This window comes from Sapajus apella, unplaced genomic scaffold, assembly GCF_009761245.1.
Source record: "Sapajus apella isolate SASKATOON/1434 unplaced genomic scaffold, GSC_monkey_1.0 scaffold21, whole genome shotgun sequence".
Classification (NCBI taxonomy): Eukaryota; Metazoa; Chordata; class Mammalia; order Primates; family Cebidae; genus Sapajus; species Sapajus apella.
Window position 1 is genome coordinate 16,156,407 of NW_022436961.1, and position 26,524 is coordinate 16,182,930.

The 26,524-nt window shown below is 35.5% G+C and overlaps 1 protein-coding gene across 5 annotated transcripts in view; it reads right to left on the minus strand.

Annotated features, from left to right (window-relative positions):
• The window catches only part of DLC1 (DLC1 Rho GTPase activating protein), a 522,866-nt gene that overhangs the window by 391,584 nt on the left and 104,758 nt on the right, over positions 1-26,524 (minus strand). For all 5 annotated transcript variants that reach the window (XM_032288334.1, XM_032288335.1, XM_032288333.1 and 2 more), the window contains one exon: positions 20,124-21,271. In XM_032288334.1, the coding sequence (XP_032144225.1) occupies positions 20,124-21,146 (1,023 nt within the window). In that variant the 5' untranslated portion in view covers positions 21,147-21,271. The remainder of the gene's footprint in view (positions 1-20,123; positions 21,272-26,524) is intronic.

A 26,524-nucleotide genomic window follows, 5' to 3' on the forward strand; every position in this document is an offset into this window, starting at 1 on the left:
TATATATATACATATATATATACATATATGTGTGTGTGTATATATATATATATATATATATACACACACATATATAAAAGAAAATAGGCCCTTTGGAGCAAAGATGTTATTTTGTATCCCTTCCATCTGGAAGAGTGTTCAGTATATTTTAAGTGCTTAACATTTGTTTGTTGACTAGGTAACTGAAGGGAAACAAGAAAGTTAAAAATATAACTGCAACAATAAATATTTCAAAGGACAGTGAATAATACAATGCATATATCTGAAGACCAAGCTGCTAATCTGGTCCAGTGAGTCAAGAAGAGTTTACAATAAGTAAAGCAAAAATACAAAGAAATTATGGATAATAATGGGTGGAAGTTAAGAGACATAAATACAGATTATTTTTTAAAATCTAATAGGAATTTAGGGCAGAAACAATAGAAACAATGGGACGTGGCAACACTCATAAAATATTGGAAGGAATATTTCTTAAACCGATAAAAGGTATGGCTTTCCAGATTGAAAGATTTTTAGTTAATATTAGGTTGCATCCAAAAGAAACAAAGCTGCTCTTTGATAACTTTTATAACTCCATGGAGAAAAAATATCTTGCCTATCTAGAGCATTAAAAACAAGCTACTGGTTGAGCAAGGTGGCTCACACCTGAAATCCCAGCCCTTTGAGTGGCTGAGGCAGGAGGATTGCTTGAGATTTGAGACTAGCCCCAGCAACATAGCAAGAATCCGTCTCAAAACAAAAACAAAAACAAAAACAAAAGCAAAGCTATACATATCAGCCTGTGTGGTGGTGTGTGTCTGTAGTCCCAGACACCTGAGAGGCTAAGGCACAAGGATTGCTTGAGCCTGGGAGGTTGGGGCTGCAGCAAGCTATGATCATGCCACTGCAGTCCAACCTGGGTGACAGAGCAAAACCCTGTCTCAAAAATAAACAAGCAAAACAGTCTATTTACAAAAGCCAGGTATCAGTGTGACATACAGATATTCTAATATAAAACACTGGGTCACAGGAGAGTTGAGAAATATCAAGTTTCTCAAGGGAAAAAAAATACAGCATAGAGAGTTAAATTTGTTTTATTGTTGATTAAAATATGAGCCAAATAAGGACCCATGAGAACTTAAAAAATATATGGACAACAATGTGATGAAATTATTCAGGGAAATATGTAAACCAGAAAAATAGACTATAAGAAAGATAAAGAACATTGCCATGGGAAAGATGCATTACATAAGAAACAGAAACAAAATAGAAAGAACTAAAAAGAAAATCTGTTAGAACTTGATGCGTTTTCTTTCTGGTTTATTTGGGTCTATCCACAGCATTTGAACTGCCTGGGTGATCTCCCTTTTAAAAATAGAGGCTATATCTGCTTCCTGTAGGTCCATTTCTACTACTTTGTTCTAGGGTAAATATTTATGTGTCATAAAGACTATTGTAGTTTTTGAATCTTATAGATGAAGCACAGAATTATTATAGTCATTAGAATACCTATGCTAAAATTGTAAAAATGCAAATTTCATACAACCAACAAAAATTAGGATACAAAGTAGGAAGGAGAAGAAAGATGGACCAAGGGTTAAGTGTTGATTCTCTATGCTTTTGAACTGGAAAGACAATGTTTAATTAAATAAATGTTAAAAATGAATAAATCAACAAATAGGCCAGGCCTGGTGGCTCACGCCTGTATTCCCAGCACTTTGGGAGGCCGAGACAGCTGGATTGCTTGAGCTCAGGAGTTCGAGACCAGCCTAGGACACATGACAGAACCCCATTTCTTAAAAAAAAAAAATACAAAAATCTTAGGCATGATGGCATATGCCTGTAGGTTCAGTTAGTTGAGAGGCTTAGGTGAGAGAATTACCTGAGCCTGGGAAGTTGAGGCTGAGTGAGCCTACGCACTGCAGCCTGGGCGATGGGAGTGGGACTCTGTCTCAAAAAATAAATAAATAAATAAACAAATAGAAGAATAAGCATTTTGAATGAAATAAATAGATGATATTAATAAAGGTAAATACTGGAAGAAGAAAAAAAAACAAATAATAAAAGTCAATTGTTACAAAGGGAAGCTTTGAGCAAGTATGAGAATACTAGATTCCATTGGAATGTACATTTCTGGTAGAAAACTTGCTGTCCCATTGTTCTATTCTGTTATACAGAACTATGCTTGGCACAAAACATAAGCACTGGTTACAGGTTGAATTGGACCCCTCCCCCAGTTCATATGTTGAAATGTCATTCCCAGTACCTTACAGTGTAACTTTATTTGGAAATAGGGTTATTGCAGATATAACTAGTCACATTATGATGAGATCATAGTAGAGGTGGACAGGCCAGTACTCCAACTCAACTGATGTTCTTAAAAAAGGGGAAATGTGGACATAGTCGCATGCACACAGGAAGAACCCCATGTAAACATAAAGGCCCATATAAGAATATGTCTACAAGTCTTCAAGCCAAGGAATGTCAAAGATCAGCAGCAAACCACCAGAAGCTAGGGGAATGGAAAGGAACCAGTTCTCCTTCAGAGCTAACTGAAGGAGCTAACTCTGCCCACACCTTGATCTGAAACTTCTAGACTTCACAACCATGATGAATTTCTGTTCTTTTAAAAATGCAGTTTAAGGTGCTTTGTTATGACAGCCGAAGAAAACGAATACAGCTGTCAAACAATTATTTGTTAAATGTACAAAGGAAATACATGATCTTTTACAGGTGGGCATTATAAATTCGATGTAATGTTGTTAATATGTATGTATATAAATGGAAGCATGTATTTGTAGTTATATAGCTAATGTGCAGGTTGGAGACAGTTAATAGTGGTGTCTGCAAGAATGGAGCAAGTCAGAGAGAGTGCTTAATTTTCATTTTATAATTTTTTTTGCCATGTGCATGTAACATTTAGATATTAAAAAAACAATAATAAGTAGTTGATGAGTAGATCAATGCTATCCGACTAGAAGTGTCTTTTTTTCAGATTAAGTGGTGAAATAATTTAAAGCTTGGAATTGATTCAGGAATATTGACTCTTTATAAGTGTAGCTATAGAAATTGTGTCTTATATCAAGCAAAATAAGGTACATTTGATGTAGAAATGTCCCCATGTAATTAACTATAGTTCATAGTTACTTTTTATTAGCATTTCTTGAGAGATATTAGGTAGGTAGAACTTAATATGAGTCAGATAGCCTGAGGTGATTAAATGATTTAATTGGAATACAGAGACAGTGAGAGAGTAGGATTAATACTTGAAGTGCTGTACTTGTCTTCACGCAATCATACATTTTGTAGAAATGTAATAAGTGCATGCTGGACACCTGGCATATGCTAGGCACAAAGGAGAGAATGGTGACTAAGTAATGAGTGTGGTGGTCCCTGCCTTCAAGAAACTTACAGTTTCAATTGTAGGCTTGTATACTAGTTTCCTGAGGCTGCTCTAACAAATCACTAGAAACTTAAGTGTTCTAAAACAACAGGAATTTTTTTTTCACAGTTCTAGGGGCCAGAGTCAAAGTATGTTGGCAGGGCTGTGCTCTTCTCAGAAGGCTCTAGGGGAGAATCTTTCCTTCCCTCTTCAGGTTTCTGGTGGCTTCTGGCACTCCTCTGCCTGTGGCTGCATTGGTCCAATCTCTGCTTCTGTTTTTACATGGACTTCTCTGTGTGTCCATGTCTGTTCCTCTTCTTTCTCTTATAAGGACACTTGTCATTAGATTGAGGGTCCACCTGGGATATCTAGGATGATCTCACCTTGAGGTCCTGAACTTAATTACATCTGAAAAGACCCTTTTTCCAAACAAGGTCATATTTGCAGGTTCCAGGGGTTACAATGTGCATGTGCCTTTTGAGAGGCCCCAATTCAGCCACTACAGTATGGATAAGTGAATAGATTATTCCAGTCCACTGTGACAGATGCTGTGCTAGGACATGTACAGAGAATTACAGGATGCATAGAGACACCTAGAAGGAGGCTCCAATTCAGTTTCTGAAGAGTTCAGGGAAGATGTTTTAAGTGAAGTGTCATGTAAGGAGAAACTTGAAGAATGACCAAAAACCAGTCAGGCAAGGGCAGGGAGGTGAACTAGGAGAGCTTTCAGGGAGAGAGAGAGTATGAGAGATAACTGGAAGAAGTTTAAGTTTGCTGTAAAGTGTGGGATGAGGAGGAGCTGAAAATGAGATGGCATAGGTAAACAGGGCCCAGATTGTGACTGTCCGTGAAAACCATGTCTTCCATATTGGAATTTTGAAGCAATAGAGAAGGACAGATCTGCATTGTTTAAAGATAATCTGAGGTGGCTCATGCCTACAATTCCAGCACTTTGGGAAGACAAGGAATGTGGACCACTTGAGGTCAGGAGTTCGAGACCAGCCTGGCCAACAGGGTGAAACCCAATCTCTACTAAGTGGACAAATGAAATTAGCCAGGTGTGGTAGCATCACCTGTAGTCCTAGCCACTAGGGAGGCCGAGACAGGAGAATTGCTTGAATTGCAGTGAGCTGAGATCATGCCATTGCACTACAGCCTGGGTGACAGAGTGAGACTCTGTCTCAAAAGAAAGAAAGAAAGAGAGAGAGAGGCAGCGCGAGCGCAGGGGGGAAGGCAGGCAGGCAGGAAGGAAGGAAGGAAAGGAGGAAAGAAAGATAAAAGAAAGAAAAGAAAGAAAGGAAGAAAAAAGGAAAGAAAAGAAAAAGAGAAGGAAAGGAAAGAAAAGAAAGAAAAGAAAAAGAAAGAAAGAGAAGAAAGAAAGAAAACCTGAGCTGTAGTATGGAATATATATTGGAAGGGGTTAGGACCAAAGGCCAAGAGGCCAGCTAAGAAAATGTGGCAGTAATTTGAGGAAAAGATGACAGAGGATAAAGGAGATGTGTATGAGAGATCATGAGGATATAAAATTATTATGCTCATAAGAATCGTTAAATAAGACTAAACTTGCAAGTGCATTTCTAATGTTTCTAAAGTGAAGATTCATTCTCAATCTGTTTTTCAGCTTAACTTTCTCTACCTATGACTAGCCCACGGGTACATATGGGCAGATAATAATACGAATCTAGCAGCCATTCTCAATAAACGTTTTTAATTTCTGAAATAAGTCTTGTATGCATGGACTGATCTTCTTTAGGTTTTGGAGCTATGGACACACTTTGATTTGCATTGCTTCAAAGTAAATTGGCATTTAAGCTCCTTCCTTAGGGAAAGGATGGAACTGAACACATGAGTGATGGATATTGCTGACAACCCACTGTTGATTATATGTTTAGTTCTGTTTAGCTCTCTTGGTTTCAGAGTTTCACAACACCCTTGTTAAAATGCAGAAGGGAGTTATCAGAGTGGCAACGAAATTCTGCCCAGAATGAACTAATGGCAGCAACAGTGGGGAAGGTAAATATGTCACTTTGAATATAAGCAGTCCCTCAAGGCCATCTGTTGTACATACTGAGGAAATCCATCTGGTCCTTCTCACCTGGGTACCACTGACCATGACAGGGACGTGCACTGTGACCAGCAGGCAGAGGAGATATTGTCATGGGTCTCACAGTGGTCTGACCAGGAAACTTACAACAAAATATTTGCTTATTTGCTAATAATTCTTCCAGAATTAAGCACTTATGAGGTGGTAGAAATGGTACTGATTACTTGAGAATGCTGTTCAAGTACAATTCTTCAGGATTTGAAATATAGAACAACAATAAAAATCCTTAGACAAGGTTATGATTCACCTTAAGTGTGGTGGCTATTTTAAATCTTTGGTACTTTAAACATGGCATTGTGGCCCCTTTATACTTTCTTTTTGTAGCAGGGATTTTGGAATTCTATTAACACTCTTCTACTATTTTCTCCTTTATAGAGACTGACTTATTTTTCTTTCCTAAGTCCTGATGCTGTGTAGAAAACCATAGTGTAGCCATTTTTGTTAGCCATAATATTCAGTTTTATTCTCTCATCATAAACAAACAATAGGTTTAAAATGACTTCAATATAGCTTGAAAAGGGACAGTAACATCGTCTTTGTTTGAACATGTACTTCTTGTTGCTACATGCCACCTTACTCTATTTTCTGCTATCTCAAATGACCTTATGTGCACCACATTTTGCTGTGACATTCTGTCCAATAACTGGAACTCTAGCTTGGCATTGCACAGCCCTCTGTTTTCAGAAGGGAATGCTAGAGGTACGAATCTTGTGCAGCAGTTTGTATGTACCACTCACTATCAACGTAGTAACGTATCTATTGACATCTTCTAAGTGAATCTGATCCTCTTAAAAATGGAAAAATATATGTGAAAGTTAGAAATTAAATCTCGTAATCTGCAGACTTCACATAACCCACACAGCTACTGTCCATTTATTCTCTATTGGAAGATAAATTATGTCAGTGGCTAGGCTTGAAGATTTAGGATTCCAATAACTATCAGGGATGAAATGTCAAAAATAGATTTATTTACATTTTAAGTTAACCCAGGAAAGGTTGATGCACAACTTAACATGCTTTTTGTTTATAAACAGAATTTTAAGTGTAAAAATTTAGTGCTTTATGTGATCACTGACATGTTTAAAATAAAAATTTGCATGAAGAGTACACAGAAATCTGCTAGCTAACTTCCTTTATCTTCTGCCCTCCTGACAATTGCTCATGGCATGGGACTTGTTTGAAATACTTTTCAGCTTGTTTAAAATTTATCATGCCTCAATCCAAACACTGTAAACATCTGAGAGAAAGCACTTTGTAACTTTTAAGTGGACAGAGATCATATTTATGATAAAAGTCTATGTTGACCATGGGGAAGGAGTACAGAATAATCAAATTAAATGAAAATTCATGCTTTAGGGAAAAGCAAATTTTTATTATAAAACTAGAAACCAGGAGAAACATAGAAAAACAAAGTTCATTTTAGACTCCATTCCATTTTGCCTTAAAAAATTCATTTTATGTTTTTATCAGCATATACCTGAAATGGCAGTTAAAATCTCAGATGTTTTTTCCCCCTGCATGCAAAGTAGACAAATGTCTGAAATAGAGGGATAAAACATATCGTTTCATCATTAAAAAAAGAAAAAAAAAAAAAAGAAAAACCAAACCCTTAATATTAGGTTTGTGTTACATTTCGATGTTGGCCAGTTCTTTCTGATTACTTTTAAATTATAGTGTTTCCATAATAATGTGCAACTCAGCGTTTTCTCCGTGGGGTGGCAACTTCACATTGGTAAGAAGACATACCACTATTAACATTCTAAATTACAGCTCTTTGGTCTTGTCAATACCCACACATTATTTCAGTTCAAGTGAAATGCAAGGGTATTTAAAGTTTTTTTTCCAACTGAAACATTCCACGAACCTATGAAATGCAAATTCTGGGTCTTTCATCCATATTTGTTTGTAAGATGACACCTACCATAGGCTAGTCAACTAAGCAATTACTTGCTTTTTGGATAAATGAACTTAGGACAGGATAGGCAATATCTTGTGATGATCCTACAACAAGATGAAGGCAAAATGCGAGGACTGTCATCAGTGAATGAACTGGAAATAAAAGTCCCATCTGCACAGCAGCAAATACATAGAGTGAGAAATAATCATTCTGTATAAGAACTTGGCAGTTTGTTTCTTAATGTAGGCACTGATCAGCTGTGATGTTGACTCAAAGTCTAATTTCTCTGTGCTTTTGTGTTGGGGTGAGCCAAATTATCCATAGGGCCTTGAAGGGAAGCCTACTTCAGTTTCCTTTTGGACCTCCTTTGGAAATGTGTCATCAGAGCACAATTAGTTGATGCTAATGTTCAGCAGTGACCACTTGGTTCTCGTGTGCTTGTCGTCTCCTCTACTCTAGGTTTCAATAAAGACTATACTTTTGCAAGAAGCAAAATACTGCATTTCCAATTGTGCGTGATTATGGAAGGCATTAAAAATGAATGGATATCCATAATATTTTTATTAAGTAAATTTACTTTATTCTTAATATTCCTGCCATAGGTTTGGGCTATCTATACTTCATAATTCTCTTAAGAAAAAGTTTAACTCATTCAGACATTCATAAATAAATTTTGTGCCCTAAATTGACATTTGGTGTCAAAATTTATATAATAATTGTGAAAATTAAGACTTAGTCAGTACACCGAACCTCAGCACTAATCTTTCTCACTCAAAGTTTATCAGTTTGTGTATTCTTATGCATTAGTGAGGGAATTGAGAGTTAGTGGGAATGAACACTCAAAGTTTGTCCCATAACAAGAGAAGATGAACGTAGTTGTTGATCTCTACCCTCCAAACACATTTTCATCCATCATGAGTTCATATCATGCAGAAGGCCTGCAGGCTCCCATTTTCTGTTCTTAGAGTTAGAAAATCTCTTATTTTACACTTAAAAAAGGTGATCTTGTAAATTTTACATTTTATCAGATATATACAAAGCACATTTCTTATCTCCTTTACACTCTGACTAAAACACCTTTGGGCACGTCTTCAAAGTGATATACTACAGAAAATTTCTAATTATGCATAAGGCCAATATGTGAGTAGAATATGAAACATGATCAGCACGGAAGTTTTAATGAACAAGGAATTATTCTCATGCCTTTTTACTTCTGATGCTTTCAGTCAATTATGCTGATAAATCACCTTGTAATAATTGGTCAAAACTACATAAAACAATGTGTTTAAAACAGTCCATATATGATTCTTATATATCAGTGAGGGAAGTGAGAGTTAGTGGGAATGAATGCCTAATATTATTATTTCATAGTTGGACCATTTTGTTAATGTTATCTCCTGCTAATATCTTAGTCATGAAGCACTTTTCTACAATCTTCATTTAACTTTTAATTAACTAATCAAATACTAGCTAGGGAGCAAATTTACATAGCAATAAAGCTAGCATCCTTTTCAAGACTCATTAGTATACTGAAATCTAGAGAATTTTTGAAAATATGGTGAGCCCAGAAATTACTTAGCAAAAAAAAAAAAAAAAAAAAAAAAACTTGGAAAAAAAAAAAAAAAAAAAAAAAAAAAAAACTTGGAGACAGAAACAGAAAACAAAACAGTTAAAATGCCACATTTTCCTTATCCTGTCTATCACTGATGGGCATTTGGGTTGGTTCCAAGTCCCTGCTGTTGTGAATAGTCCTGCAATAAACATATGTGTACATGTGTCTCTGTAGTAGAATGATGTATATAATCCTTTGAGTATATACCCAGTAATGGAATTGCTGGGTCAAATGGTATTTCTGGTTCTACATCCTTGAGGAATCACAAAATTTGGCACATATAAAGCATGGAATACTATGCAGCCATAAAAAAGATGAGTTCATGTCCTTTGCAGGGACATGAATGAAGCTGGAAATCATCATTCTCAGCGAACTAACACAGGAACAGAAAACCAAACACCACATGTTCTCACTCATAAGTGGGAGTTGAACAATGAGAACACATAGACACAGGGAGGGGAAGATCACACAATGGGGCTGTTGTAGGGGTGGTGGCTAGGGGTGGGATAGTATTAGGAGAAATACCTAATGTAGATGACAGGTTGATGAGTGCAGCAAACCGCCGTGGCACCTGTATACCTATGTCACAAACCTGCACGTTCTGCACATGTATCCCAGAACTTAGTGTGTATATATATACACACACACATATATATATATACATATAAAATGCCACAAAGAGATCCGTTTCCCTCATTCATTCCTACAAATACAAAATCTAAAGTGTATCTTTTAAACCTCAGCTCAGACACCATCTTAGGGAATCTTTTTCTGACCTCCCCATCTGGAAAGGGAATCCTTCCCAAGCCCAATCTCTGGAGATCTGAATATTTTCTAACTTTAATTATGTTGAAACCTAATTATGGTTAACTGTAATTGTCATTCAAAACTTACTGAAGTTAGTTACACTTAATATGAAAGTTATGTGTGTGTGTTACATTGTCCCTACTACTGTGTAAACTCCTTTAGATAAGAAGGCATATATATTCTTATTCATATTCCACACCACACATAGCAAAGTGCATGGGAAAGAGAAGGTAATAAACATTTATTTAGCTAATGACTGTATATTCTAGGCTCTACAATTTAATGATAAAATTTACAGCTCAGATGTCCATGTGAGTTGACATACTTTCTCAATTCTCTCTCAAAATTTGCCAGTCCCTTTCGAGATTTTTCTAAGAAACTCTCAGATCTATAATCAGGGAAATTTAGTAAAACACACAAACAAAAATCACCGCTACTATTAATAGCTGAAGTTACCGTGTGTTTACTATGTGTAAACAGACACTGTTTTAACAAACATACATATAGATATGTCTATAAACTCATTTAATCTTCCTAGCAACAGAGTAAAGAATCCTGTTAAACAAATGAAAAACCTGTGCCCTAGAGATATTAAATAATTCACAAGCTTAGAAACCTATGTGCTTAATCCTAGGCAGTGCAGCCCTCCAGAACTTTCCCACTGAAGAAGCTACTTATGCTGGCTGGATACATATGTGTGAATATAGATTCCACTAGAATTTGAATTATTTTCAGATGTAATAATTCGGCACTTCAATAGTTTGGCTGTCAGATCCTCATCTTGAATTCTTGTTCAAATATATCATTGTTCTAGGTGCTATATCGTGTAGATGTTTAATCAGACATTCCATTTTTCTAAAGGTTCCTAACAACCTTGTGAGGCAGAGACTGTTTTCTCCATTTTCTGGGGGCTTGAAAGGCTCACAAAGGTTAAATAACATCCCCCACTTTAGGTTGTGCTTTTTTCCTCATCACAGCTTACTCTCTTGGCTGGAAAATCAAGCTCAGACCAAGCCATTCATTTTCTAGGCCAAATAATGATGCTATTTCAATATTTTCAAAAACCTCTCGGTTAATTTTTAATGTGCATAAAAAGAAGTAAACCCTTTTGAAGTTTCATTGGCTCAAAAAATGGAAGCGAAAAAATTGAAGAGGTTCATTAATCACTAGTTTTATTCCTACGTCAATATAGAACTAGAGCTAAGAAAAGAGTAAAAGTTTATTTTTCCCATTTGCTTATATTTCCTTTGAAATTGGTGAGGTTATCTTTAAAATAGCACTATAATTTTCTTTACAGTTAGAAAATTATCTGTAAATACAGTTCTTGTTGGAATCAAGGGATAAGTACATTATTTCTAAGAACATGAGCCAAACAACAAACAGATCCTGTTGACACCATTGTATCTGGTGCCCAGATAAGAAGCAGGGCTCTGTTACATGGGTTACGTGAGTTATCCCAAATTGGGTGGATATTGGCATTTCTTCGAGGGAGGCAGCCAAACTTGTGGTGGTTTTGTTGGTGTTAAAAGATTAATAAGTTGATCTTGGTTTATAGTAACAGAAATCTAGGAGGAACAAACTAAATCAGCTTCACTATTATGATAGCCTCCAATGCACAACTGGCTCTGAAATAACCATTCATTATTTAAAATAACATCATAAAAGTATATTAATTCTTGATCCAATAAAAGCTGATGTTGGGTTAATATGAACTCATTAATGATCCTGTTAACAACTAATGTAAATGTGTACTTTTTATCCAAATCACTGATTGGATCAGAGGCTCCTCACACATCATAACTACTTTTAAAATAAAAATTAATATCTGGAACAAGGAATGTTCAGATTTAATTACCCTCATTCACAGTTATATAAATATATATACTCACACACATGTGCATACACACACACACACACATATTCTGAATGAGGGCAATTGAATCTGAACACACAAACACACACACACACACACACATATGTATAGCCTTAAAGGCATCTGGCAGCAAATCTCCTAACTTTATGTCATTTTTGCATTGAATATTAAAAAACAATTTGTTAATGTTTGACACTCCCTAAACAAATGCTTCTCAATCTCTCCAATCATTTGTCTTTCAGTCTCTTATTCTATTCTTCCTGCCATCTTCCTTCCATTCCACCCCCAACTTCCTCATAGTGACATTGACCAGCAAAGCTATGGAATTTCTAGAGCAGTGGCCTCCTGACATTTTTGAAACAAACTCCACTGCAAGCATGTCTATGTTACTTACTCACAAACAATAACACATACACTTTTGTATTAATATGTATGTATGTTGTAGAACATGCATAAAGTGAAATGGTAAATTAAATGTGAATAGATATTCTAAGATTTTCCTTTTCTACACTCATCGTTGCCCACTCCTCTCTGGATAGACCTCAGTATATTCGAAATAACATTTACTACTCATAGCTTGCTATTGACTAATTAGTTATGATTAAGTAGTTCTTTTGTGTTAAAGCATAATAATAATCTCAGTCTTGAAGATTTCCTCAGAGATCCAGATTTTACATGAGTCCCTTCTCCCACTTATTCCCTCATGTCCTGATTTAGCATGGAACTAGGAGGCAGACCAGAAAGGAAATATGTGGCCAGTGGTGGTGGTTGTATGACTTAAGTTCTTCTGCATCTTTATAACTTGGGCTCATGACACTTGGCATTATCTTCTGAAAATAAATATCTTACCATAACAAGGACATTCATTCATTCTGGCATTTACAAACAGATTATAAGCCCTGTGGACACAAGGTTGAATAATTGTACTCAGTGAGCTACGTTTTAGTTAGCAATGGTGGAATCAATTGGATTCCAATGAATTTGTTTATTATACATAGGATTATAGTAGAAATATATACATCATATCAGTAATAAGTCTTCTATGGATATAGAGAGAGTTGAGCAACTAACTTGGCTGAAAAAATTGGGGAAAGCAAGCACCCCACAAAAGTAAAACATTTGAGGATCTTGAAATATGAGCTTATATGAGGGTTCCACCTCTAGCCTGTTGGAGATACAGCCCATAAGGCTGGCTCTGGTCATCAGAGTACCTGATGTAAAACAAAACAAAACAAAACAAAAAAGACAACAATGATTTAGCTCCATCAACTCTATAATCCCTCAAGTCAAGTTCATGCTCCTTGTCTCTTTGTTAAACTTCTGCTAGAGATAACCACATCATCCTGCTGAAATGGAATCACATTCCAGCCTGCTACATATTCACTTTTTGTCAAAGACTTGTATATTTTTTTCTTTACAAAAGTCCAGTGCTATTTTTGGTATTCTAGTTTAGCTTTTCCTTTTTTCTGTCACTTACTCTCTGTCTCTCTGCCTGACTCTCTCTCTCTCTCTGTTTTTTCTCTCTCTCTCACTACTCTCTCCTCTCTTTAGTGGTAGCCTTATATGTCAGTCAAACAGAAGCCCTACTTGAAAACTCCAGTGGGATTTCAGTGACTAGATGCTTTGCAATGGAATAAACTCTGCTACCTGGCTCATGGTGGTGGTCCAAGCATACAGAATAGCATCTGGGATATTGAAAATGCTTAACATTTTTTATTGATTGATTTTTACCAGAAACTATACCTAGTGTTTTCCTTTATCTTATAATTAAATGTTTTTTGGATTTTGAGTTGGTTTTAGGACACTCCTATTTGTCTTGTGACAATATATTCGAGCCCCAAATATCTGCAGGTACATTTTTGGCTTTCTGGTTATTTATAAAGCAAGAACCAGTTTAAATGGCATGAAATTATGTGAAAGTTTTCAGTGGCCCAATGAAGCACAAAATAAGCTATTTACAAAGCTAGTAGCTTTACCCGGGACACAAAACTCCCTACGAATATGTTAGATAAGAACTGTCACAGGAGCTTGTTATGAATCTACACACCAACTCACCACTTGGAAATAAGCTTTCATTGACAACTCCAGTCTTTAACCTAGGGAAGCAAGTTTAAAAACAAGGGAATTTAGGAAGAACAATCTGCTCAACAGACTTGTGTCATTGAAACCAACGCAAGCTTAGTGTAAAATCATGCTATTATTATGAATGTATCTGCAGAACTATATAAACCTACCCTGCTTTACATTGCTTCCCTCCTTGTCAGCTGATACTACAAACTAATTCCTCCATTGTCCTTGCTTTCATTCCACATATCTTGCTACATTAGCCTGGAGCCATGGCTTAACTGTCTTTTTAGTTTTTATTTCTTTTTTTATCTCTATTTTTTTAATTAAATAATTTTCAACTGATATATAACCATTATAAACTTATGGGGCACATAGATGATGTTGTGATACATATAATGTTTAGTGATCAGATTTGGGTAATTAGCAGAGCTGTCATTCCAAACATTGATCAAGTCTGAGAATGCACGCGCTGAGAATGTTCAATATCCTTCTTCTAGCTACTTGAAGCATTATATTATTGTTAACTATAGTTATTGTGAAGAGGTATAGAACACTAGAACTTAGTTTCTTAGAATGGTTCCTTCCCTTTTATATTGTCCCAGCTAGCCTTCTATTTTGGTTCATTCCATTTTCTGCATAATTTACTATCTTCTTTACGTCACCCATTGGTCAATGTTATCCTCCCTTTGCTCCAAGTCTTCCCTATTGGCATTTTGAGGATAGAAAGGAAAGAGAAATCATTTCAGGTATAGGTGTCCTTTTACCAAATGTTTGCATATTTTAAAGATAGAATAAGGAGAAAATATTTGATTTTTTAATCAGTCATAGATAATGTATTATATTTTTCCAGGGCTTTAAAGTATAATATTTACAATATAATGTTTTATTCCTGGACATTTTTTCTATAAGAAATGATATAGCATTTGATAAACATCACTTAATATATCAAATAGTCTCATAACGAGGAAAGGTATTCTGTTGCGTGAAACTGAAGCACTTAGTAATTATACAGAATACCACAGAACATTATGCAGCTTTGTTATTTCTTTCACAACATGTCATGATATATTGGAATATATTTATGTTAGAGTGTTATTCCTCAATATTTATGTTATAATTATCTCTCAGTATAACTTTTCCCATACTTTTTTGATTATAGAACTTTTAGCAAACACATGCTTGTCCAGAATGCAGATTCCAATTGTCAGTTCCCTTATTGCTAGATATGGCCATGCAACGAAATTCTAGCCCATGAAAATTGCAGTGAAGCCGATGACCTGGGTACTACCTGCACACAGGGGTGTGATTACCCCGTACCCTTTTGCCTCCCCATTGACTTGAATGTAGATGAGGACTCAAGATATAGCAGAGAAGGTAGATAAAAGGGGTATGGATTCTGAAGGCAGAGAGCCTACATATTGGTTCAGAACTTTTTATTCCTATTTTATGTGTGTGACAGAAATATGTCATTATTTCTGTCACACACATAAGCAAACCACTATTATGCTTTCTGAGATAGCAGCCAACTCTATATCCTAACTAATACTGAGAGATAGGCTGAGCACAGTGGCTCACGCTTCTAATCCCAGCATTTTGGGAGGCTGAGGCAGGTGGATCACCTGAGATCAGGAGTTCGAGACCAGCTGGCCAACATGGTGAAACCTCGTCTCTACTAAAAATTCAAAAATTAGCCAGATGTGGGTGTGCATGCCTGTAATTTCAGCTACTAAGTAGGCTGAGGCAGGAGAATTGCTTGAACCCAGGAGGTGGAGGTTACAGTGAATGGAGATCATACCTTGGGTGTGATCTGGGTGATGAAGCAAGACTCCATCTCAAACAAACACACACACACACACACACCTGAGAGAGAAACTAAGATCCTAACATTAATTCAATTTGTTGTTGGAATATGAAGTTTTGGTTGGAATGTGGAATTAGGTGTCTTCTCAAAGTTCAGATTATCTTTGCATCTTTTTCGGAGTTTATTTTGCTTTGCAATATGGATTATTTCTTGTCTTATGTGAGCAAATAAACGTATGTTCAGATATTTATATTATTATTATGGTTATTCAAAAAATGACTATTTAAGTAGTTTTTACAGATGACTGAATTTTGGATTCTCTCTAATTAGTAAACCACCATCAAGAACAAACACACTACTTCTTCAAGAAAAAAATGTCTAACCTCAAGTCTTTCCCTAAATGTTTTCCATCTTCACGTCTCATCTGGTTTAAAGAGACCATTTCTTTTTTTTTTTTCTTTTTTCTAATTGTGTTTTAGGTTTTGGGGTACATGTGAAGAACATGCAAGATTGTTGCATAGGTACACACATGGCAGTGTGATTTGCTGCCTTCCTCTCCTTCACCTATATCTGGCATTTCTCCCCATGCTATCTCTCCCCACCTCCCCACCCCTTCTCCCTCCCCCATTTCACCCCAACAGACCCCAGTGTGTATTGCTCCCCTCCCTGTGTCCATGTGTTCTCATTGTTCAACACCCGCCTATGAGTGAGAACATGCAGTGTTTGATTTTCTGCTCTTGTGTCGGTTTGCTGAGAATGATGGTTTCCAGGTTCATCCATGTCCCTACAAAGCACATGAACTCATCATTTTTGATGGCTGCATAATATTCCATGGTGTATATGTACCACATTTATTTTCCCTGTCCAGTCTATCATCGATGGGCATTTGGGTTGGTTCCAGGTCTTTGCTATTATAAACAGTGCTGCAATGAACATTCGTGTGCATGTGTCCTTATAGTAGAACAATTTATAATCCTTTGGATATATACCCAGTAATGGAATTACTGGGTTAAATGGAATTTCTATTTCTAGGTCCTTAAGAGACCATTTCTTAGACTGTCTCCCTCCTCCAGACTACTTTGGAATCTGTCTCAAAATTGCTTTTAACCAGTTGTCCACCTCACCCCAGAGACCAGCCAGGCCCTGTGAGTGCTGGTCATATGTCACCCAACCTTATGGTGCATTCACTAACGTTTGTTCACAGTTTGTTTGGTTTTCCTTTGATATCAGTGGCTTCAATTTAATTATATATCTCATTGTATTTAGGAGAATTATTAGCTGAAAAGGTTGATGTTTACATATACTACAAATGTAATCCCCTCCCATTGAGATTCCTCATAAATATATGTGTGACTAAACCCTGATAGTCAGAAATATCATTAGAAACTATGAAAAACTAAACTTTGCAAAACAATGAATGCCTGCCAAGATTTATGGGTTTCAAGGAATGACAATTTATATCAAAAGTACAATGACATCTCTAGAGCACTATGTCAATACATTCTGAAGATCATAAATTCTTATATATTTTTTCTTCAAGTCTTGAAAGCTTGATGTTATCTTGACACAAGAGTTCCATGTGCACAATCACATGATAATGAACGGATCCATAACTAAAATGATATTAGTCTTTGATTTCACTTTCCCAAGTTCTTATCTTACAGGTATCACTATGGCTGACAAACAGTTTTAAATATATAGACAATTGGCAAACTCTTTCTGCCATTTGACCATTTGGTACCGCATTCCCTACAGACACGAAAATGTGGCACATGCGTATCTCCAAAAAGCTTATCTCTTCTAATCAGTGGCACTAGTATTAGGAATCAAGTAGTTGATGTTAATACTGTGAAAAACTTTATAAATACTCGTTTATAATTCATAAAAGTAATAATTACAATAATAATGCAGATAAAAGGTTGCTTTGTGCCATGCAGAAAGTGCCTCAGTTTATATATTAAATATGATTTTATTTTTGTATTTCTGTTCATGAAATGCATTTCATACATAATTCTGTGATATTTTATAAAAATTATATGGGGTAAAAAGTGAAAATCCCCTCCTTCCAATCTTTTAATTCCACTCATCCAATGTAATTGCTGCTAACAATTTTGTGCCTATTTAGCCAGGATTTCACATATTATTCAGACATACAGAGATGTTTATACTACTGTCTACATTCATATATGTATATATACGTGTGTGTGTGTGTGTATATATATACACACACGTATATATACATATATACACACACGTATATATACATATATATACACACGTATATATACATATGTGTGTGTATGTGTATATATATGTATATGTATATACGTATATACACACACATGTATATATACATATATACACACATGTATATATACATGTGTGTATATATGTATATATATGTATATATACACACATATGTATATGTATATATACAAATATGTGTGTGTATCTGTATATATGTATATGTATATATATACATAGAAGTATATATATATATGTGCATACACATACACACATACACTTTTACATTAAGGTTTGGCTGTCTATACATATTGGTCTGCTACTGTTGTTTTTCAGATACACTGTAATATGAGCCTCTTTCAAAGTTAGTGTGCATGGATCTCACTTCATCTTTTTAATGGCAGCATAGTGTTTCATACAATAGATAAATAATAAAATCTTTATTGATACAAATGCAGAATGTTTCATTTTTCTTTCAGAACATGGAATATAATGATGAACTTCTCTGTACATATCTTTCTATGAATATGCTCTATTATTACTTCTGATAAAATTTAAAAAATGATCAAGTGCCAATTAAACAGTATTTTAATACTTATTCAATAATGCATAAAACAATAATTCTTACGCATTTTAGTTCTAAGGGCTTCTACCATAACTATAGTTTTCTAGGGTAAATTCCCAACCTAAAATTTTGCATTAATCTATTTATTACAAGGCATCCTAAATGGGCTGTAGAATTAAAGTAAATACTCCATCAGACAATATCACAACATTCTAGAATGACAGAATGCTTAAAATAGAATATTTAAGTTAGAACTTGTAAATGAGATATAATTATAACTCTGTTATAACCATGCACTAGTGACATGTCCAAGAGTAAATTCTTTCCAGCATTCTTAGTATTGATATAAATGTTCAAGTGATGAGTATATGTTTCTGGAATGCTTAATGTTTCTATTGGCAGTTGGGTGGAGTTTGTTTTATTTTAGGGGAGCTATGTCATAGGTCAGTTAATACTGTCTTATGTCAGTATAGCATTCCCTCTACAGATTTGATAGGATATATGAAAGTTTTGAAAATGTTACCTAAACATTTTAATCATAACAACTTTATGAAGCATTACTTTTTCATAAAACTTATGGAAGGAAGGGAGAGTTTGCCAGAAGCACAAAATGCTGTTGGCATACAGCTTGTGGACACTGATTTTTACTGTAGAGTCTTCGACTTCATTTAAACTAACTCATGACACATTACTGATCTGCTTTGTTAGAAAAACCACAGTCTATGAAAAGCAGATTTTTTCACTACAAAGAAAGTTGGAGATTTCTTTTCTTGTGGTCGATAGCCCCAATTGAACAGAACAAAGAAATTAGTCTTGTGTTTAGGAAAATTGCAGTTATGGATGAATATATCAAGAGAGGGGAAATATGTTTTAATCAGTACATACAAGTGTCAAAAATTTAGGGTTTCTTCAATGCTAATGGCCATGTGGGGTTTATAGAAGAAGACACTGTACTTGGACTTATGTCAGGACTATAACACACTACATTTTTTGGAAAAATGTGGGGAAATTCACAAAAGAGACAGGTTTTGGTCAAGAGTTCACTCGCTAAAACATAATTCAGGTAGCACCAACTGAACCCTTGCTTCTTTCACTTGGAAGCTTCGCAGGGGAGGATGGCATCTTTAGAATTAGTCAAAGGCGCTGTGGCATAAAACGTAATTTCAGGTTTTGGCCCTTCTGGCCAACAGTTAAATAACAGTTGTGGCAAGAAACGGACACTATGATATATCTGTTGATGGTGAGTGTGCTAGGGTATCACTTAAAGTGGCATCAGCACATTTTGGGGGTGGGAGTAGTTTTGTCTTTGCATATGTAAAGGTATTATTTTAAATATGTGATTTATACCACTTTTTTTTCTTATGAAAACACTCTTTTTGAAGAGAAAAAGAAATATGTCCAAATAAATGCTATTAAATAAACAGTACCATAACTTTCTTTATAAAAATTAGAAATCACTCTACAAAATACCTTGAACTGCATGTTCATGAGATATCTAGTGGCAATTTAATTCCAACTAAAGAAAGGGATACCAATCCTGTTTTCAACACAATTCTGAAATAGAATATTCATAAATCATACATATTATTAGTGAAATGGATAGATTATTATTCTTTAATTTTTACATATTTTGATGGTTTCACCAAGTGAATGTAGGCTTTGAATTGTATATCTACATGACAGGGCAAAAGAACCATCTTCACATCTTTTTAATCCAAGCAAAATAATAATTGATGAATCCAAGGCTATTTACAAAATTTCAAAAGCCAGAGAATCTGTGCATACATCTTACCTTTCTCTTACGAAGTCTGACTTGGTTATCTGTGGGTTCCTGGGTGGCCAGAGTCTCCTTTAAGTGTAAACACTGCACGTCATCTTGTGCCTTGACCTTTGTTAGACTTTTGTTTTGATGTTCTGAGAAACCACTCTTCTCCAGGCCACTTTCAGCTGACATTCCATTGAGGCAGGAAGGAGGCTGCAGAAGGCAGCTTCCAAAATCTGCTTTTAATAATGGCAGTCCTCTGTCTGTACAAGGAATAGCCAAGAACTCATCTTGTACCACATTGCAGGTGCTTCTTTCATCTTCATCTTTAGGGAAGTCAGGTTTCCTTCGTTGCTGAGCAATTACAGCAGAATTAAGCAATTGCTTCTCAGGTGCAAGATCTTTCACATTCAAAGTATCAACTGCATTTACTTTGGGTGCATCTTTTATTTCATTTAAGCTTATTTCATTGCAAAGCTCCAGGCTTTTACTTACAGTGTCAGTAACTTTTCTCTCCCCACTTTCTTTTGCCAGTGCGAATTCAGGTTTACCAGCCATTCCCCAGGAGTTATAAGAACCTTGGTTACTTTCCATGATGGGCAGTGCCTTTTCTAAGGAGCCTGCTCCTTCGATCATATGTTGGCCTGACGTTTTATGCCCTTGGGTAGTTAAAACCTGTTTATCATCTGTAAGGTATAAATCAGAATCGGTATCCTCATCAGAAACATGCACTAGTGTTTCTGTGCTGGCCTCCAGAGAAAGAAACTGATCTTCACCTTCATGTCTGTCATTTTCATCTGCCTCCTTTGAAAGGTGACCCATTGGCCTCCCAGGAATATCTCTCAGCTCTGATCCATGACAACAGTCAGGTAATGAAACACACTTCTCTTTGCGGTCCGCATTTAGAGTTGCATCTTTTTCCATACTTGCCTGCAAGCTGTCAGCTACTAGTCCATGATGACATGCTGTGTTATAATCATCAGAATTAAAAGGCTGTCCCACCCATTGGGTCACATGTTCTTCCCAGCTTCTCTTTCTGATAGCTACAGACATGTCATCATAATTTAACAACAGACAGAGAGATACATTCCATATGAGGGTTAAGGAGATGGAACTTGATGAAAGATTATTTCAAAATCACCAATCAAAGAAGGGAGTGAGTTCTGTCATTTCACCACCTATTAAAAAATTTAAAAAATATATAGTCACAGATACAATTCAAAAATCAAAATATATCTTAGTAAAGAGAACACTTAATCTGTGCAATCAAAGTTAAGAGATTTTATAAAGCTTCTGTTTAGTAGCTTTAATAGTGTTATTTCTTTAAAAAGCAGCCTAATACTAGAAGGAAATTTTACATTTAATATTTATGATAAAAATCATTAGCAATACCTTTAAAAGCAGTTGGATTGGTCCATTAATGAATAAAGATATAGATACTGAACATTTAAAACTCTATTAAGAAAATATTGGAAATGCAATACTTAGTAAAAATCACTGGAAGAAATGTCTTACTCTAGCTTGCATGCTTTCTTGATTTAGTTTTGTGAACACAACTTGTTAAATAAATCTATTCACTGTTTGGTTTGAATCACAGCAAAGGCCACCAGGGAACTGTTCATGCAAAACTTAAGCTATAGAGATGGCATGTGTAATGTATTAGTGTGTGAAGGAGCTAACACCAAACCCAAATGTATTTACTCCAGGGAGTGACTAAGGAACATGGAATAATCCAGTTTAGCGCATATCAACACACAATGCATGGATTAGAAAGCATAACACATATCATTTACAATGCCTTAGGACAGATACATCTATACATGCATCCTATTACTGCTACTACCAGCTAGCAAGTTGGTATTGTTCAAACTTAAGGGAAATTAAATAATTTACTAAAGTTATATATATAGAAGTGAGCCTAGATTCGGACTGGGTCCTGCTTGTAAGGTCTAGACTTAGATAGTCCACAAACTTCATTGTCTCTATGGAATTATGAGATTTTACCTTCATCCCTTCTTCTTACATATCTTTAGTATGTGTAAGCCCTAAATATTTTATGTAAGAATTCAAGGGAACGAAAAGGAAGATATGACTATAAGACAATTGGGACTATTCCTCAGGAACTTCTCATTCTGTTTGGCTTCTCAGATGTTTAGTTTGTATATTTCTGCTGGAATTTGGCCATAAAATTTAAGTAAACAAGAAAATCATTTATAAGATAAGGTCATAATATAAACACGTTCCAGGTATCCAAACTTTTCCCTTGAATTCTTCAAATCCTTAAAGGAAACAAATAGTACCAGTGTAAACTCAACCTTATAAAAATGACTAATCCAAATTTTGCCCAACAGTGAAATTATATTGTTGGACTGTGAAAGAAAAATCCCATTCACAGAGCAGACACTTTTAGTTTATATTCCACACAAGAACTGTCAGCACACACCATAGATTGAGTTATTGATTTTTGATATAAACAAGATTAACTGCTGTGCTGATTTTGGATCTCTTTAGCCTACTGAAAAGGACCTTGACTCCACAACAAAAATTTTGAGCTATACTGACGAAGCACATGCCTGAGAGGTAAATATTTCCACCCTGTAAAAACTGGTGAAGTTAAGAAATGTGCTAGAATTTTAGTATCCCAGCCTGACCAAATATCTTTTTGGATACTATTTGTTTCCCTCAAAGGTCTGTGGCCATCTTGAAAAATGGTCAGCCTTCACATTTTCCATGTTGACGTTCACTTTGCACTCAAAAGAAAATATAAAGTTTCTGAATTCCATGCACAAGTCATTATAACGTGGGAGGCTACAAAAAGTGGAAAGAATGCATAGATGCAAGCCAGAAAATTTCTGCTTTCATGGGCAAATTTGGGATGTAATAGGGTTTTAGATGCTTTTCTCTCTTTATTTTTATCCAGTGTAGAAAGAGCAGACTCACTTAGGAAATGCCAAGTGGTATTACAATGTCACTCCTAAGCCACATTTACATTTTAAGTTGAGCCTGAATTCTCGTTTCATTTCTTTTACTAAGAAGAAATACAGTTTTATTAGCTTTTGGGGAAAAAATAATTACACAAAAATTTTGCCTTTAAGACTTGACAATAATATTCATTAACTTCTGTCCCTCAACCTTGACAAGTAGGTAAGTATTTCTATCAAGTCAAAGGAAGATAGTTCAACAAGTTCTGAAACAATCTAACTGCAAAGATAAATTATAAATTAGATAAATCCAATAAAATATTTACTCTTCCTGTCTTCATTTCTAATCTAGGTGCTTTGAACATTTCCAAATCATTTCTGTAAGTGTACACTTTTATTTTTAAGATATGTAATTTCTCAATTATCATTATAACCATCATTACATTTGACATGCTCCTTCATTCCATATCATGTGGTCTGATATTTTTTTTAATGAATGTTTGTAAGCTCTTCTATCCACAGTTTCTATTTAAATTTTATAAGATTTATAGTTAAATCTGCCTGTATGATTTAAAGACCAAACAGATTATTAATAAATAGGAGCATTAGAGTATTGTCAATTGCATCTGAGTTTACAGGTCTCATTTCCTAAATCATCTGAATTGATTATAATCTATCCTGTAAGAGACAGGAGTCTTTCTAAAAGACTGACTTCCCCTGTGAGCCTCCTCACTGAGCTGCCTTATTTAAAATTACATTTCAAAAAACTACTTATTTTTCAAATTTCTTTTACATTTCTTTTGTAATCCTATTCATGCAGTTTCATTCAGAATGAGCTCAGTTGCTAAGGATTTGGATGGAGGATCTGGAAAACTGTAGGTCACTGCAGGGTGTTGATTTTATGAAGTGAATTTCCATGGGGATTTTTTGCTTCTTAAATGCATGTGTTCAAGCACCATGACATTAACATTACAAGAGACTGTATGTACTTCTAATAATGCAGTGATTCTGGAAAACACTTGTGACATTTTCAAATTTGTGATATTACTGCAGAGAATGTTTAGAAACAAGTGATTTTGAATTATTTGTTTGGGTTAATTTCATAACACTTACCATGCCTTAACATAAGCATTTTATAGCATACAATATATGCATTAAAAATTAAACAAAATTACTGGGCACAGTGACTCATGCCTACAAGCCTAGCACTTTGAAAGGCTGAGGTGAGCAGATCACTTGAGTCAGGAGTTTGAGACCAGCCTTGGCAACATAGGGAGATGCTGTTTCTACAAAAAAATGCAAACAGCCGGGAGTGGTAATGTACACCTGTAGACCCAGCAACTTGGGAGGCTGAGGTGGGAGGATTGCTTGAGCCCAGGAGGTCAAAGCTGCAGTGAGCCGTGATCGCACTACTGCACTCTTGCCTGGGTGACAGAGCAAGACCCTGTCTCAAAATAAATTAAATAAGTAAACAAATAAATTAATTAAATGCTACCTTATTTAACGTTGGAGACATTCTAGTTTGAGAATCACTGATCTATATGTGATATCAGACGATTGTGCTCTATTTTGCCCTTGCCTCTAAAATAAAAGACCACTTCATAATTTGACTTGCCAGTTGTTCTCTAAGAACAGAAGAGCTTGATGATAATGACTACTGCTGATTCTATAGCCTGAGAGAGCAAGGTGCAAATGAAGTGCCACTGGCTGAAATCAAGTGTGCAGTCTGTAGAACTGACAGTAGTTAGATCATAATCACTATTCATCAAGCATTTATTTAGTACCCAGTGAGTGGCAGAAACTTGGCTAAACATTAGGAATATAAACCTAAGAATATATTCTACCTTTGCTACTGAAACTTACAATTTTGTGGGAGAAGCTTCTATAGACAAGGGTAATAAGTTTTATTGTGGCCACATATCACTGATAGGGGTACAAATACCAAGTAGGGGCTCATCAGTTCCCTGCCCTGCCTTGCTCTGCTGTTGCCCTTGCTCCTGCCTTTTCCTTCCTTCCCATTGTTCTCTCCTTTCCTTTCCTTCCCATTGTTCTCTCCTTTCCTTTCCATTGCTCTTTCCTTTCCTTCCTTCCTCCTTCTCTCCCTTCCCTTCCTTCCCCCCCCCTTTTTTTTTCTATCCCTCCCTCCCTTCCTTTCTTGATGGTTCAGGGGATGGTGACTATGTCAGGTAGGACTTCACAGAGGAGAACATGTCTGAATGAGGTCCTCCGTGGTAAATTTTCTGCCTCCAGAACATTCAAGTCAAATGATATTTGAGGTAGAGTTCCCTATTGGATGGAATAAATCTTCCTTCCTTTCTTTCTTCAGATTTCTACTATTCTAGAATTACCTCTTTGGAAAAGATAGCAGATGCAACAATAAACTCCAGAGAATTGCTTGTAACTTGAAAACTCACTGGTTACCTTGGAAGGGAACATTTATCAGAAGCATTTTAGAGAACATTAAGAGAAGAAATTTTTCAAAGAAAACAATTTTAGCATGTGTCCCAGAACAAAAGATTCAAATCTTCATATTGAAGGGAACTTGTGAGGATGCAATGGTGCAAGGAAGAAAAAAAGACCATGTAAAACATATCATTTTGAAATTTCAGAACTTAGGAGATAAACAAATTGTTCTAAATGTCATCAGAGGGAGAAAAAAAGATTATTTATTAGGAATTAGGAATCAATGGTATCGGAGTTCTCAAAAGTAACAGTGCAGATAAGATGACAGGCAAATCTGATTTCAAAATTTGGATTGGAAATTATATCTGTCTTAAAATTATATGAAGAGTCTTACTTTTTTTTTTTTAACCTTCTCTCAAAAGCTACTGGAGAGATAGCTACCCCCTAGTTAGAAAATAAACACAGCAGGAAAGACATGGCAAAAGGAAGCCAAGACTTCAACACAAGTGAGCATGGAACAGAATTTTCAGGATAAAGTTGTGTACCAAGTCTAACTGTCAGTCATTTCACATAAATCCTAAAGTTCTCTCCTGTGGATGTCTCTAAAAACAGAGAAATAATAAATTTTATATATGACATATTGAGAGGAATTTTATAGTAAAGTCAAGCAATGTGGATGGAAGAATTATTAAGAGTCATAGAGAACACTAGATAAATCAATTATTAACTCCAGGAAAAAAGGTTTGTAAGAAGGAAAATATAATTATAGCATACTCATTAAGCTGTGGCTAATCTTTTCATGTAGTCAAAATAATGCAAATAGTAAACATTAAACTAACCAAAACATAAGGAACAATGATTTTCAGTGCATAGGATTCTGTGAGGGGTGAGGTTAGGGAGGGTAGGGAAAATAATTTAAGGAAGATAGTCACTTTCTACAGCAGAAAGTTAACAGATAATGTCTAAAACAGAAAAATCATAGTCCAATCATATTGTTTAGAAATACGGAATTCAATATTGGAAGACGTAACTAAAAATAAAGGGTTAAGATTTGGTGTGCCATTTGCTAAGAAAGTCTTACCTCTGGATTTCAGAATTCATGTTAAA